Raw genomic sequence first — 16,028 nt, 5'->3', positions numbered from 1 at the left:
TCTATGATCTTAAAAGAAGTAGTTAGGGAGATTGTTGATATGTTGATTTTAATTTTCCAAAATTCCCTAGATTTGGTGAAGGTTCCTTTAGAAAAATAGCAAATGTAACTCTTTTATTCAAAAAGGGAGGGAGACAGAAAGCATTGTGAAGAGGACATAAGGAGACTACAAAGGGATAAAGATTGATTCACTGAGTGGGCAAAGACCTGGCAAATGGGGTATATTGTGGGGAAATGTGAAATTGTCAATTTTACAGGAAGAATTAAAAAGAAGCATATTATCTAAATGGTGAGAGACTGCAGAGCTCTGAGATGCAGAGGGATGGGTGTCCTAGTGCATGAATCGCAAAAGCTTAGTATGCAGGTACAGCAAGTAATTAGGAAAGCTAATAGAATGTTATCGCTTATTGTGAGGGGAATTGAATACAAAGGTAGGGATGTTATGCTTCAGATATACAGAACATTGGTGAGTACAGCTGCAGTACTGTGTATAGTATTGGTTTTCTTATTTAAGGGAGGATGTAAATGCATTGGAAGCAGTTCAGAGAAGGTTTATTAGACTAATATCTGGGATGGGCAGGTTACCTTATGAGGAAAGGTTGCACAGGCTAAGTTTATATCCACTGGAGTTTAGAAGAGTAAAAGACAAATTGATTGAAAAATATACTGTCCTGACGGGTCTTGACAAAGTGGTTGGGGAAAGGATGTTTCCTCTTGTGGGAGAATCCAGAACTATGGGTCACTGTATGAAAATAAGGGGTTGCCCATTTAAGGCAGGAATGAGGAGAAATTTTATCTCTCAGAGGGTCATGGGCCTTTGGAACTTTCTTCCACAAAAGGTGGTGGAAGCAGAGCCTTTGAATATTTTTAAGGCAGAGGTAGTTAGATTCTTGATAAGCAAGGAGGTGAAAGATTATCAGGATTATAAGGTTGTAATCAGATCAGCCACGATTTTATTGAATGGTGAAGCAGGCTTGAATGCCAAGTGACGTACTCCTGCTTCTAATTCATATATTTGTATGTTCATATCCACACCTGCATTTACAAACCCCAAAAGCTATACCTGGGCTTATTAACCAAGATTTATCTTTATAAACATGCTTCGTTGAACTACATGATACACATCAGGCTGATATGCAGATAATTGCTGGAACAGAAATAGTTTTTCCAGTAGTTTTAAAAGTTATCAAGGCATTTCTAAGCTACCAGATCCATCCAAGCCATTACAGAGATTAATGCTGGATCAGTCTGTATGCAGTGCTAGCTGCTATGTTTGATACAGGCATGGAAGGGAGATATCATCTGGACAGGGCACAGAACTTTGTCTGATGACAGGGCTCTCATCAGTTCAGAGTATGCAGGTATCAAAGCTCATCACATTAACCACACAGACTAGCATCCACCTTGACTCAGTGGTCGCAGTCTTACCTCAGTGGTCGCAGTCTTACCTCCAAGTCAGAAGTCCATGGGATCAAGGCCCTCTCCCGTGGTAGAGAAGTTTAGGGAGGGAATTCCAGAGCTTAATGACGAGACAGCTGAAGACATAGTCGTCAATGGTAGGGTGAAGGAAATCATCCCAGCATTGGAAGGTGTGCATAAGAGGCCAGAATTAGAGGAACACAGACTTCTTGGAGGGTTGTAAGACTGGAACAGGTTTTGGAGACAGGCAGAATGAGGCCATTGAGGAATTTGAGAACAAATATGTGTACATTGAATGGGAAAAATGATACTAGGACACCAGGGAGAACTCTCCTGCTCTTTTTTGGAATAGTGACATGGGATATTTTATGTGGTACTATTCATTGTCTACTCCTAGTCGTTCAACTAAACAGGTCATTTTAAATTTAACAATATAAGTCCCATCATAAATCAATAATTAATAGACAAATCCCACATAGGAGAAAAGTCTGCCAATAAGTTCCCTATAAACATGCATAACTATGATTTGTTAAAGTTCTTAAAAAACTTCTGAAATATTGACATTTAGAATCAATTTATGATGTATAGGCTAAAGCATTTTTTTATATTGAACATAAAGTCATGGTAGAATTTTTAATTCTAACATTATAAATGTTATTCATATTAAATTATAAACAAAAGACAAATACATAATAAGTTAGAAATGAAAACATACAATAGTTCAAAAGAAGAATTTTAGGATAAATAAGGTGTAAAATTATTACTTAATATATATGTTCTAAAATGTCCAAGTGAAAAAGTGAACTTACCAACACATGTGAAGTCATCATCAGCTAAGCGGTAACCATCCAAACATCTCCACTCCACAGAGGCAGAGAGATTTGTCAAAACAACACTGAAGACTACTATCAAAAGCAGTAACAGTAGCATAATCTCCACTCTCCTTGGGTAGCTGCAGTGAACAGTTCAGTGGTTTTTAAGCATACCTTTGGGGCAAAAGTGTGAAGATTGTGTCTAGAAGAAAGCTAAATGGACAGTATCATTTTCTCACAATTCCTATGTCTTCTTTTCTACATTGTGAACTTCTATACTTTTACAAAGTGCAGCTCCCTCGGAATGCCTTGCAGGATTTTGTAGCTTTCTGGAAGTAAAGTATGAAATGCCTGACACCCTTGTGACAGATTTGACACGTTTAAAAAATCTAGATCAGTTGATAATCACAAAATTTCCCCCAAGTATTAAGCCTACAGATTAAAGTAATGCAAACTACAATAATGCAGTGTTGGCTTCCAAGCTCTCTTTAGTGTAACGTTTTCTTTGCTGAATGAGGTGTTCTGCTTTTGCCAACTTGTTTGCATATATTTATAAGGGCTCCCCTCCTCCACTAACCCTTAGCAGCACAAGAGTTCTATTCGGCCCACCCCTTTCTGTTTTTTTTAAACCAGTTGACTTAGACTTCATTCAAATGTACATGTGGGCAAACTAATACCAAAGAGAAGTCAGCCAAAGAACAGAGACCCATAACTCCTATTTTCCCTGTCGGTACAAGTCTGTAGCTTGCAGGTTGAATGTGAATAATAATACTTTTGGTTGTCTCACTCAGAACCTACAGTAAATATCAGCTTTTCTAAAGGACAGCAGAATCAATCATTGTTCACCACTGTTCCCTCATACAGCAATAAAAAAATCATATTTTGCACAATCACTTAAGTCAAATAATATCCTTAATCTGCATACAAAATGTATGGTAAATGACCGTGTTAAATTAAACAGATTTTAGTGATAAGCATAATTCTTGATAGCTTACCATGAGTTAAGCAGAATTTTATTGACTTTTTAAAATCAAATCAACAATTTGGGTGGGAAGCTGAAATAATTTTTCACACACCAACAGGTGACACATCAACTCCCAACACCACCCCCCACCTGCCCCCACTACCCCCCCACCCAACACACACACAGCACCCTCTGCCTTTAACTACCATTAAACAGCTTCCTGTTTACAACAGCTATCTGTTATTGAATATAACGTTAAATTAAGCATCATGCTACAGTTGACATTGTTTCTAATGGAACAGCTATCAGTTCAATTCATTCATCTAGTATCATACAGTGGTAATTAATTATAAAAGCAGAGCTGTACTACTGGTACCCCACAGGATCAGCCCTTTGTGCACAGATTGAGCAAATGGCACATTCATAGTTCTCATCCCAGAAAGGCTGGCCATATTTATGAGGCAACACATTGTTGAGTGCCAGATTTATAGGAATGCTATCAAGTCTGTGACCCTGGGTATTCTGGAGGCAGGCGTGACAGAGTAGGTTAAGAATCTGATAATAACCTTATTTAAAGTATTTCTAAGGTATGTGAATATATCATTCTTCCAGTTTATAATATCTTTCAAAGATTGTGCCCCAAATGGTTAATGGATTACATAGTGTCACACTGAGTTGTATAGGCCAGGAAAGTCTTTGGTTTGATCTTTGGTTGTGTTGTGTTTTGTTTGGTTGTTTAGTTTAGGAGAGTATGATCAAGAGGTATAAGGAAATCAGGCAAGGTTACTTCTGCTGCTTACTACTCAACAATCCCAATTTTATGTGTTACATATATGGATGTTAAAAGAGGACAAGATCAGATGTATCTATGATACACCCAACAGTCAAACAGCCCCCCAGTGTTCACTGTTCTTGTGAAGGTTAGTCACTAAATCAGCTCCTGGATTGTTAGATGTCCTTGGTGCTTTGAACATTGAAGTAATATTCTAATATTCTGAATATTCTAAGTTAAACCATGAGACTCAATTTTAGACTGAGACCGGCAATATCAAAACAACACGTGATATGATTTAGCAACTGATTCACAGCACCTAATATAACAATATTTCAAAGCATAGACCTAAAAGTTTCAAAGAATCAGCAAAGAAAACAGACCTTTCAACTCAGCTAGTTTATAAGTTCAGACTCCCCTTCTATGTATCGATGCTATCTTCTTTAAACAATCCATGTGATTGTGAATGTGTAAAGAAATTCTGCCTAAATGATTTATTTGATGCCTATTTCATATTTATTCTCCTTCATTCGAACTCACCCCCAGCAGAAACAATTTCTCCACAACCACTCTATTCAACATCATCAAAATTTTAAAGAATTCTATTATGGCTCCTCTAAGTTCTCTCCCAGAGGAGAAAAAAAGCTCCTCTGCGTCCTCTCAATTTTGGTAATAACCTTGTTTTCTCCACCATCTCCAGTGTTTCAATGCCCTTAGTGTCACAGAATCACAGAATCACAGGATCACACAGTGCAGAAGAGGTCCTTCGGCCCATCGTGTCTGCACCAGCACTTGAGAAACACCTGACCTACCTACCTAATCCCATTTACCAGCACTTGGCCCATAGCCTTCAATGTTATGATGTACCAAGTGTTCCTCCAGGTACTTTTTTAAAGGATGACAGGCACCACCACCCTCCCAGACAGTGCATTCCAGACCATCACCACCCTTTGGCTAAAAAAGCTTTTCCTCACATCCCCCTAAACCTCTTGCCCCTCACCTTGAACTTATGTCCCCTTGTGACTGACCCTTCAACTAAGGGGGACAGCTGTTCCCTATCCACCCTGTCCATGCCCCTCATAATCTTGTACACCTCGATCAGGTCGCCCCTCAGTCTTCTCTGCTCCAACAAAAACAACCCAAGTCTATCCAACATCTCTTCATAACTTAAATGTTTCATCCCTTGCAACATCCTGGTGAATCTCCTCTGCACCCACTCCAGTGCAATCACATTCTTCCTATAATATTGCGACCAGAACTGCACAGTACTCCAGCTGTGGCCTCACCAAGTTTCTATACAATTCCAACATGACCTCCCTACTTCTGTAATCTATGCCTCGATTAATAAAGGCAAGTGTTCCATATGCCTTTTTCACCACCCCACTAACATGCCCCTCTGCCTTCAGAGATCTATGGACGCACATGCCAAGGTTCCTTTGTTCCTCAGAACTTCCTAGTGCCATGCCGTTCATTGAATACTTCCTTGTCAAATTACTCCTTCCAAAGTGTATCACCTCACACTTTTCAGGGTTAAATTCCATCTGCCACTTATTTGCCCATTTGACCATCCCATCTATATCTTCCTGTAGCCCAAGACACTCAACCACTGTTAACCACCCAACCAATCTTTGTGTCATCCGCAAACTTACTAATCCTATCCCCCACATAGTCATCTATGTCGTTCATATGAATGACAAATAATAGAGGACCCAGCACAGATCCTTGCGGTATGCCACTGGACACTGGCTTCCAGTCACTAAAGCATCCTTCGGTCATCATACTCTGTCTCCTACAGCTAAGCCAATTTTGAATCCACCTTATCAAGTTACCCTGTATCCCATGTGCATTTGCCTTCTTTATAAGTCTCCCATGTGGGACCTAGTCCAAGGCTTTGCTGAAATCTATATAAACTACATCAACTGTACTACCCTCATCTACACACCTGGTCACCTCCTCAAAAAATTCAATCAAATTTGTTAGGCATGATCTCCCCCTGCCAAAGCCACGCTGACTATCCCTGATCAAACCTTGCCTCTCCAAGTGGAGATAGATTCTCTCCTTCAGAATTTTCTCCAAAATAGTTTCCCTACCCTGACATGAGACTCACTGGTCTGTAGTTCCCTGGCTTATCTCTACAACCCTTCTAAAATAGCGAAACCAAATTAGCTGTTCTCCAGTCCTCTGGCACCTCCCCCGTGGTCATAGAGGAATTAAAAATTTGGGTCAGAGCCCCTGCGATTCCCTCTCTTGCCTCCCTCAGCAGCCTGGGACACAAATCATCCGAACCTGGAGATTTGTCCACTTTTAAGCCTGCTAACACTTCCAATACTTTGTCACTCCCTATATCAATTTGCTTTAGAACCTCGCAGTCTCTCTCCCTGAGTTTGATACTTTCATCCTCATTCTCTTGGGTGAAGACGGATGTGAAGTATTCATTCAATAGTCTAGCGATGTCCTCTGGCTCCACCCATAGATTGTCCACTTGGTCCCTTATGAGCCCTACTCTTTCCCTGGTTATCCTCTTCCCATTGATATACTTATAGAATATCTTGGGATTTTCCTTACTTTTACCAGCCAGAGCTTTCTCATATCCCCTCTTTGCTCTCCTAATTGTTTTCTTAAGCTCCACCCTGCACTTTCTGTACTCCACTAATGCCTCTGCTGATTTGCTTCCCTGTACCTGCTAAAAGCCTCTCTTTTCTTTTCATCATAACTTGAATATCTCTGGTCATCCATGTTCTCTGGGCTTGTTACTCATTCCTATCACCCTAGAGGGAACATGTTGAGCCTGTCCCCACCCCATTTCCTTTTTGAACACCCCCCCCCACTGCTCCTCTGTAGATTTCCCCACAAGTAGCTGTTCCCCGTCTACCTTGGCCAGATCCTGCCTTATTTTACTAAAATCCACTCTCCCCCAATCCAAAACATTTGTCGTACAGAGACCAGAGCAACGCACAATATTCCAAGTATGGTCTAACTGAAATTCATTGTAGATTTAACACTCCCTCTCTGCTTTTTATTCTATTCCTCTTGAAATGAATCCTTGATAATACTCTTTAGGGCTTTATTAATTATATCACCACTTTAACAAATTTATGTTTCTTGTATTCCATGAGCTCTTTGATTCTCCAGGCTATTTAGTTTCTCAGCTGCCAAGAAATAAGTAACTTTCTTGTTCCTCCTACTAATATGAACCATGCCACATTTTGGGCTGTATTTTATGGGGCCGTAAGAGCGGGAAACGTGGTGGTTGAGGTGATTTAATTAGGCAGGAGGCAAGATTTTAGTTTCCTGATGGTGCTTGAGGTACAGAGATTAAGCCAGCGTTGTGGCAGAGGTGGTTTGGGCCTCACACTGTCCCATGACAGGCTCCAGCTTGTAATATATTTGCATGCTATGAATACTCATTATACTAAAAGTTTTTTGTAATTATGTCCTATCTTCAAGATTAAGTGAGCAGCACACGGGAATATTGTGGCATTTGGTTCCCTTCGTTTAAAAATGGCCAGGTCTACTCAGCTGCTGACCTCATTGCTAATTTGCTAGAGTTCTTTGAAGATGTGACAAGCAAAGTGGATAATGGGGATCCTGTAGATGTAGTATATCTGGACTTCCAGAAGGCCTTTGATAAGGTGCCGCACAAAAGATTAATACACAAGATAAGATCACACGGAGTTAGGGGTAATATATTAGCTTGGACAGAGGATTGGCTAACCAACAGAAAGCATAGAGTCGGGATAAATGGGCAAGCTGTAACTAGTGGGGTGCCACAGGGTTCAGTCCTAGGGCTCCAACTATTTACAATCTATATTATTGACTTGGATTCAGGGATATAAGGTACTATAGCTAAATTTGCTGATGACATCAAAATAGGCGGGAAAGTAAGTTGCAATGAAGAAGTAAGAAATTTACAAATGGATATGGACAGGTTAGGTGAATGGACCAAAGTCTGGCAGATTGGGTTTAACGTGGATAAGTGTGAGGTTATCCATTTTGGTCGGAAGAATAAAAAGGCGACTTATTTTTTAAATGGAGAGAAACTTCAGAATGCTTCAATGCAGGGTGTCCTTGTGCATGAATCACTGAAAGCTAGGATGCAGGTACAGCAGGTAATAAGGAAGACAAATGGAATTTTGGCATTTATTGCTAAAGGAATAGAGTATAAAAATAGGGAAGTGTTGTTGCAACTGTATAAGGCATTGGTGAGACCGCACCTGGAGAACTGTGCACAGTTTTGGTCCCCTTACTTGAGGACGGATGTAGTTGCACTGGAGGCAGTTCAGAGGAGGTTCACTAGATTGATTCCAGAGATGCGGGGCGTGTCTTATGAGGAGAGATTGAGCAGTTTAGGCGTATACTCGGTAGAGTTTAGAAGGATGAGAGGAGATCTAATTGAGGTGTATAAGATGCTAAAGGGGATAGACAAAGTAGACATGGAGTGGATGTTTCCCCTTCTGTGGCATTCTAGAATGAGAGGCCATAGTTTTAGGCTAAGGGGTGGTAGATTTAAATCAGAGATGAGGAGGAATTACTTTTCTCAAAGGGTCGTGAATCTGTGGAATTCACTACCTCAGAGTGCAGTGGATGCTGGGACGCTGAATAAATTTAAGGAGGAGATAGACAGAATTTTAATTAGTAACAGGTTGAAAGGTTATGGGGAAAGGGCGGGAAACTGGAGTTGAGGCCGAAATGAGATCAGCCATGATTGTAATGAATGGTGGGTTAGGCTCAAGGGGCTGAATTGCCTACTCCTGCTCCTAATTCTTATGTTCTTAAGGGGGTGGATGGGGAATCAAACTGTATGAATGGGAGGGGATATACAGACCCTGGAATAGGAAGGGGATGGGATTGTGTTAGTGCAGTACAAGAGGGATGGACTACACGGAGACCCATGGAGAGGGGTGGTGGGGAAAGGAGACTGTGTTATAAGTCATGAAGGAGCTCATTGAAAGAAAGTCATAGTCCCTGGTCTGGAGCCAAGAGGTTGGAGTGAGAGATTAAAGGCAGTCCTTGGCTTTGTGCACCTCACAGTCAGGGTGGAGATCAAAGGCAGTCCTGGGGCTTTGTAAGCCATGCTACAGGCCAAGCATAGCATGCACATCTTATTGCTGCTCCAGTGAGGGGAAAGGCCTGTGTGCTCAATTGGGATAAAGCACACCTTGGTGTGCAGGGTATTTTCACTATCGGTGGCGCTGGTCTTGTCTCGGTACTGGGCTGCAGATGGGGTGGTCATGGTTAGGGAAGGCATCTGGAGCCTGAAATTGGGGAAAATGCAATAAAGGATGAGGGGGTACTCGAAGATCTCTGGGGCAGGGGGCCTCTCCTCTGTATGTGACCGTGCACACAGGCTCGAGATGGGGAGGGGTGAGGCCCACATGGGGCATGGGGACATCAACAGTGATGGGTTCGGCAGAGAGGGCTACAATGTCCACCATAATGACAATGGGATCCAGGGTTACTGGGGAAGGCTGGAGGATCACCAGAGGGAGCTCATCATGAGGGTCCAGGGGAAATTGGAGAGACCCGAACATTGACAAGGGGAGGGTCGAAGCTAATCTCAAAATAAAAATGGGCACCAGCATCTTGAAACACAAAGTAATGGTGCAGTTTGACATCTAAACTGGAAACAAATCCTCATGGGAGGGGTCGGAGGCAGTGTGGGAGGAGCCCACAGCTGGACAAAAGGGGCCCTTTCAGGGAGCACCCTCACACTGCTTCGAGTCATAACATGAAATAGAGTCAGAGCTGAGAGAAAAGAGGAAGATTTCCTTGAGAAGAGGCAATTGGAGCCATTGCCTTTGGGTGCATTTTAACGAAAGACTACAGGAGTCATTGGTTTCACAATACTATTGCTCCATTTGAGATTTAACAGAGAGGAAGGTGAGAATGAAAAATGCAGACAACTGTTAAGGAAGCACAGCTGCTGCATATCTGCCAGATCATCAATGAAAGCTTCTAATGTGCTTTCTCCAATAGGCTTAGATAAAGGGCCGAAGGGCATCCAGTCATTGTTGAAAGTGTAAGCTGAGCTTTATCAGTAAACCAGGAGTGTCTTTGCTAAGGTAGCACATTTCAAGAATGCATACAAACTTCTTCCAACATCTGGGATTGAGAAGGCAATTATCAGGGTTGGCATCTTGGCAACATAGCTCTGTAGGCTGGATTTTACCGTCGGCGAGCGGGGGTGAGGCCCACTTACTGACACGTAAAATGACGTATGGTGACGTCGGGCGAAACTTCTGACATCAACGCGCCCATTTAAATTTTCAGGAAGGCGGAGGCGCATCCGCTGACCTGTCAATGGCCAATTGAGGCCATTGACAGAGCAATTAAAGTAATTAGTGGACCTGCCCGTCCAACCTTAAGGTTGGGGGGAAGGCCAGGAGTCCCAGCAGGAGGTAGAAATAACATGAAACCTCATCCATGGGCAGGATGAGGTTTTATGTAGGGTTTTAAAACTTTTAATAGAGTCTTTTTGGAAATTATCAGCATGCCCCAACTCATGTGACATTGTCACACGAGGGGACATGTTAGGGAAATTTTATTTTTCTATTTTGAACTTTTTCACATTTAGAGCCGATCTCCCTGAGGCTGCACCTAGCCGCAGGGAGATGAATGCGCTCTTTCGTGCGCATGCGTGAAAGAGGGCACTCTTGATTTTAGGAATCCCCCCTGCCCGCACAGGGAGCACATAGCACTTCCCTGGGGACGTCACGCTGGACGGGCCTTAATTGGCCCGCCCACGTAAAATGGCGCCTCCAATTGAGGGTGCTGATGGAAACGCGCCCGCACATGCCCACCCATCAACTTCCTCCCCAATGGGGGGAAAATTCAGCCCTGTGAGTTTGTACCTAAAGCTACAAGGCTGTATCAGTGACAAGCTAGTAATGTAGAGACGGATATAGGGCATGACAGTGACCTTTTGTTTGCAAGTGGGAGCTTTACTATATTTGCCCATATTCATTAATCTCTTGCATCTATCAGTCCAGAGGGAGAAAGAGGCTTGAATAATGGAGCCTATACTCAATGCTACCTCCTTGATGGCAGTGATCAAATTGAGGAGGAGAAGAAAGTCCCAGTGCTGCCTAGCCCAGCTTCGAGGCTAAACTTGGCCTGAGGTCCATGGTCCAGGGCAGCCCAGCAAGGACCAGAGAATGAGGAGGTTAGACCCATCTCATGGAGGCGACCCGCACAACTAAGGGTCTACTGAGGAAGACGTTCATCAGGAGATGAGTGAAAGACAATGCTGTGCATGTCTGTGCTTGTCAAGAGATGTGGTGGATCATACCTGCCACATTCTGCAGGAGGACCTAATGCCCCGTGGACTGGGAGGATATCTCCTGCCTGTGGCCCTGAAGGTCACCGCCACACTCAATTTTTTTTTGCCTTTGGATCATTCCAGTGATCCACAGGGGACCAGTAAAGCATTTCTCAGTCCTCAACACATAAATGTATCAAGGAGGTGACAGGTGCCCTCTACCATAAAGCTCACTATTATGTGAACTTCACACTCGATGAAGCTAGCCACGCTGCTAGGTGTCAGGGATTTGCAGCTATCTTAGGCTTCCCTAGAGTACAGAGTGCAATCAACTGCATGTATGTGGCTTTGAGAGCTCCATGGCAGCATCCTCTGACCTTCAATAACAGGAAAGGGTTCCACTCCCAGAACATTCAACTGGTGTGAGATCATCAGAAGCACGTCATGCATGTTTGTGCCAGGTGCCCTGGGAGTTTCCACGCCTCATGCAACCTGAGGCACTCCCAGGTACCTTACACATTTAAGGGGCCTCAGCGATTACAAGGCTGGCTGCTTGGGGGTAAGGGGTACCCACTCAAACGCTGGCTTATGACACCTGAGCGTCACCCTCAGAGTGCCTTGGAGGAGAGATACAACGTGGTGCGTAGCTCCACACAATCCATCATTGAGCAAACCATTGGCATCCTGAAGATGCGCTTCCAATGTTTGATCACTCAAGTCGAGCTCTACAGTACCCTCCACAGAGGGTGTCCTGCATAATCATGGTCTGCATTGCCCTTCACAACCTGGTGCTTCAAAGGGGGAATCACTTGCCAGAGGGAGACATGGAGGATGCTGAGAGATCCTCGGATGATGAAGAGCAGGAAGGGCAAGAAACTGAAGAGGGAGTTGAGGGTCAGCTTCCATGTGAGGATGCCATCAAAGAAGCACAAAATGGAAGACATGCCCATGCCGCACTGAGAGCCACAAGACTCTAGGAGGAATAAGGTGCGGGCAGCGGGAGACAGCCACTTACCTGCTGTCCCTTAATGCTATGGCAGTGCACTGAAAGGCCTTGCAGTAACATCAAGAGCAAGTTCAGCTTTCGGACCTGTACCTTCAACTCTCATGATTCACCAGGCCCTAATCTTTAGAAAGGTCAGCAGTGAACCCTGTATCCATGGGCTCTGGGAAGTGAAAGTCAGCACAACAGTGCAAATGCTGGGTCAAAGGGCTTATTGCAGTCGTCACTACCTTAATGAGAAACTTTAACAGACACTGAGATGTTTGCATGGTTGGAGATCATCATGTCTGCAGGTCTTGTGCTTTGAGACTACCTATGAAAACAGCCATCACTTTTTGAGAAACAATCACAGCTCACCCTCCAAGGCTACTGGGCACATCTAGCTTCATGTCTTGCAAGGAGGGGAGGTTACAAACGCATTTTGTAAACACTTACAATAAAAAGCTTGAGACATCCCCCTGACATAACAAAACTCCCTTGCAACTAGAGGGTGCATAGATGCATATGCATGACGCTTTCAAATGACGAGACCATTCTCATGAACAGCAAATGTATTTACAAAAATGCATGATATATTCAGCGGTCTCATGATTGATAACCCCTGACCCAGAAGTGATGTCAAAGTATCTTAATTTTTCTAAACCTACTGCTGCACCTGGGTGCAGCCCCAACATCCATAGCAACCTGCTGACTACTATGCCCTGTCAGTGGACGTCCTCTGGAAGCCCGAGGCGTTGAGGGCCCCGGCCTGATCAGAGCCTCCAGCTCAGGGACAGGTGCATCCTGCCCAGCTGGAGTTAATGAGGTCACAGGCAGAGGGGATTTGGAGCCACTGGAGACCTTGCAATGTCCTATGTGGAGGCCCCTGGGGAGTCCAGCTGACGGTCATCCTCCCTGTGTGTTTCCGAGGGCCCCCCCGACTCCTTGAGGAGAAGAGGCACCGGAGGGAGGTCAAGGTGCCCTGCCCCCATCTTACCTAGCCACTCATGGATCCCACCAATACCTATTGCGATGGAGTGCAGGTCAGAGCGCAAATCCAGCAGGATCTGCTGGGCCAAGATCTCCAAGGCGACCACCACCCTTTCCGTGGTGACCTCGAGGTGCTTGCATTACCAAGCCATGACATCAGACAGAATACGGACAAACTCCTCCATCCTTCGCTCTAGTCTGTTGACTGCTTCTTGCAACTCTACCTGATTTTCAGCCACCTGTTGTTGCATCTCCAGAATTTTTGCGATGGCCACTGACAGAGGCTCATCATCTGACTCGGACTCAACGGGTGCCTGTTCTCCAACAGTCCTACAAGTGCCAGAGACCTGGGCTGTCACTGCTTCCAACTGCTATGGAGACGTGTCAGTTAGGTATTCTTCAGAAAGTGACCCCAAACCTAATCTAGATGTGTGACCCATCGGGGTGTGTGTCTCTGCACTGGTGGAGGGTGCAGATGATTGCAGTAATGGGACCTTCTTCAGGCGGCTCCTTAGCATCCTCCTCTGAGGTGGTCTGGGGCCGATGTTGCCTGTGCTAGTCTGTCCGGACCTGCTGCTGCCTATAGGAGAAAGAAGATAGATTTAGTTCATGAACAGGCTGAATACAACATCGCATGTCACTCACTGAGAAAGTCAGGATGCGACCAACACATGGAGGGCTCATCACTACTGGCTTGCTGGGAGAGACAGACCTCGCCTTCACTACAGGGGTGATCTCTGTCCTCCCCTGCCAACTCGGCAGCATCCTCCTCAAATTTGGAAAGCTCCTGTATATCAGCTGTCCCTCCTCCCGTCTGTGATCTCTCCCTCTTGTTGTGGACAAGCTTGGCTGAAGACAAATGGATCTAATGTGGTTAGAAGGGCTGGAGCAGAGGTTGGGAATGATGCATGCCTCCTGTGTGTGCTGAGCCCTCCCTAGTAAGGGGTGAGGATGGAGTTTGTGTGACATGATAGATGAGATGCTGGTGATGTTAAAGTGTCCATGAGACGATCAGTGCTGTTGTGTCCCCTGCTAATATTGTGTGAGATCTCTGCGCAATGTAAGCCTTTGAGTGCATGATGGCATTATGAGAGTGAGATTGGAATGAGCTGCAGGTTGACTTACCCTGGTGGAGCAGATGAGATCATTCAACCTCTTCTTACACTGGATGGCTTTTCTGGGGCGGGTGCCCAATGAGCTGACCTCTCTTACAACCTCCTCCCAGGCTCACGACATGAGGCTGGTGAGCTACTTGGAGCCATCCCTGGGGTAGATGACATCCTGGTGCTGGTAGACTCCAGATGAGAGCTTTGAGAGAGTCATTGTTGAATCTTGGTGCAGAATTCTTCTTAGGTGCAGCCATCTTGAGAAGTTTCCTCCATACAGCTGGGCTGGAGAGAGTAAATGTGTGTGTTCGGATACCGTTTAAATATGGCACCCGGAACTTCAACCCCATTAAGTGAGGACAGGGCAGACAAATCAGTTCCCAACCCATTATATGAGTCAGAGAGATATTCATTCATGCATAATTAATTAGCTTCCGCACGCAAAATCGGGCAGGATTTCCCGCCACTCCAATCAGCAGGAAATGTGCCGTGTGACCTGTCCACCACAGCACTTAGTTTCAAAATTGGAAAATTCCACCCACTGTATCTCCTGCCAACACAAGATGGTAGTGCAATTTGGCTGTCGATACCTGTCTGCATGAGCACTTGACTGCACATGTGCAGAATCCAATGTTGTCATTTGCAGGAGATACAGTGCTGGTTGGAAGCCGTTCACCCAGTTTAACAGCAGTTTCCAGGGATTGGGATGGGGAGAGATGGGAGGCTTCTGATCACCTAGTGACAGCAGTAATTCCGTTTGCAGCTCCGGAGCTTGTTTCTCCCACGCTTCAGCAGCATCAGGGCAGGCAGATGATGGAATACAGGCTTAATTACATACCATCCCTTCCACACCACTGAGATATGCTGCCATGACAAGATGGTTTATTGGAAGAAAGGTGCCTTCCTAAATGAATGGGGGGAAGAAAAGGCAAGAAAAACGTTAACAAAATCAAGTGGGATAAAGAAAACTGTGGGACCCCTGAGCAATTCTGCTGCTGGCACTGTAATATTTACAATTCCAGGACCAGCATACACCCTGCTGCACCTTTCCCCCTATAAAGATGGTAACCGGACATAGAACTGCGCATGCAAGGCATTGGCAGCAAATGCAGCCAAGGTGTTAACCCACCACACAGAACACCAACCCTTATTTGCAAAAGCACTTGAACTTGTAGAAAGTCACATGGCGAGGCGTGCCAGGTTTTGGTCTGCATTTAAAAATCAGCTAAGGGCTGTTTGCAGGCAGTTCCACCAAAACCACCCAAGAGTTCAGTCATTGGAAAGCCAGACCACAAACGATCTTCAATTCACCAAACAGCCAAAGTAATTAACAGCAACGCCTTGAAAGCGGGAGATCCCAACAGAGAGAAGGACCCCCCCAATCTGTTCCAACTTCAAGTTCACCTGAGAACCAACCTCCTCGAAATTTGACTGCAAGAAGCCTCACAGCCTGCTGAGAAACATTCGGTCTATAAGACCCTCACTTCAAACTAAACTAATTGAAACCATGCAAAATCTACATGCCACATGGGAAACTGGAATTCGCAAATCAGGGATTGAGATAAACATAGCCTGTAAAGGTGCATTATTTTATCTGTAACTAATCTTTGTGTGCGTGAGAATGTGTGTGTTGGACATTGTGTTTACTTCAGAATAAATGTGCGAGAATAAATAACCTGTGTTGTTTAAACTCACAAACGCTTGCTGCTGAATAATTTAATTGGCG

The 16,028-nt window shown here is 44.5% G+C and overlaps 1 protein-coding gene across 1 annotated transcript in view; it reads right to left on the bottom strand.

Annotated features, from left to right (window-relative positions):
- Positions 1–2,401, bottom strand: part of egf (epidermal growth factor) — a 167,071-nt gene extending 164,670 nt beyond the window's left edge. Inside the window, exon 1 of the mRNA XM_041180324.1 lies at positions 2,228–2,401. Within this exon, the coding sequence (XP_041036258.1) occupies positions 2,228–2,348 (121 nt within the window). The 5' untranslated portion in view covers positions 2,349–2,401. The remainder of the gene's footprint in view (positions 1–2,227) is intronic.
- Positions 2,402–16,028: the final 13,627 nt, after the last annotated feature.

This window comes from Carcharodon carcharias, chromosome 1 (genome assembly GCF_017639515.1).
Source record: "Carcharodon carcharias isolate sCarCar2 chromosome 1, sCarCar2.pri, whole genome shotgun sequence".
Classification (NCBI taxonomy): Eukaryota; Metazoa; Chordata; class Chondrichthyes; order Lamniformes; family Lamnidae; genus Carcharodon; species Carcharodon carcharias.
Note: the sequence above shows the minus strand (reverse complement) of the source record. Positions and strands in the feature narration are given on the sequence as shown.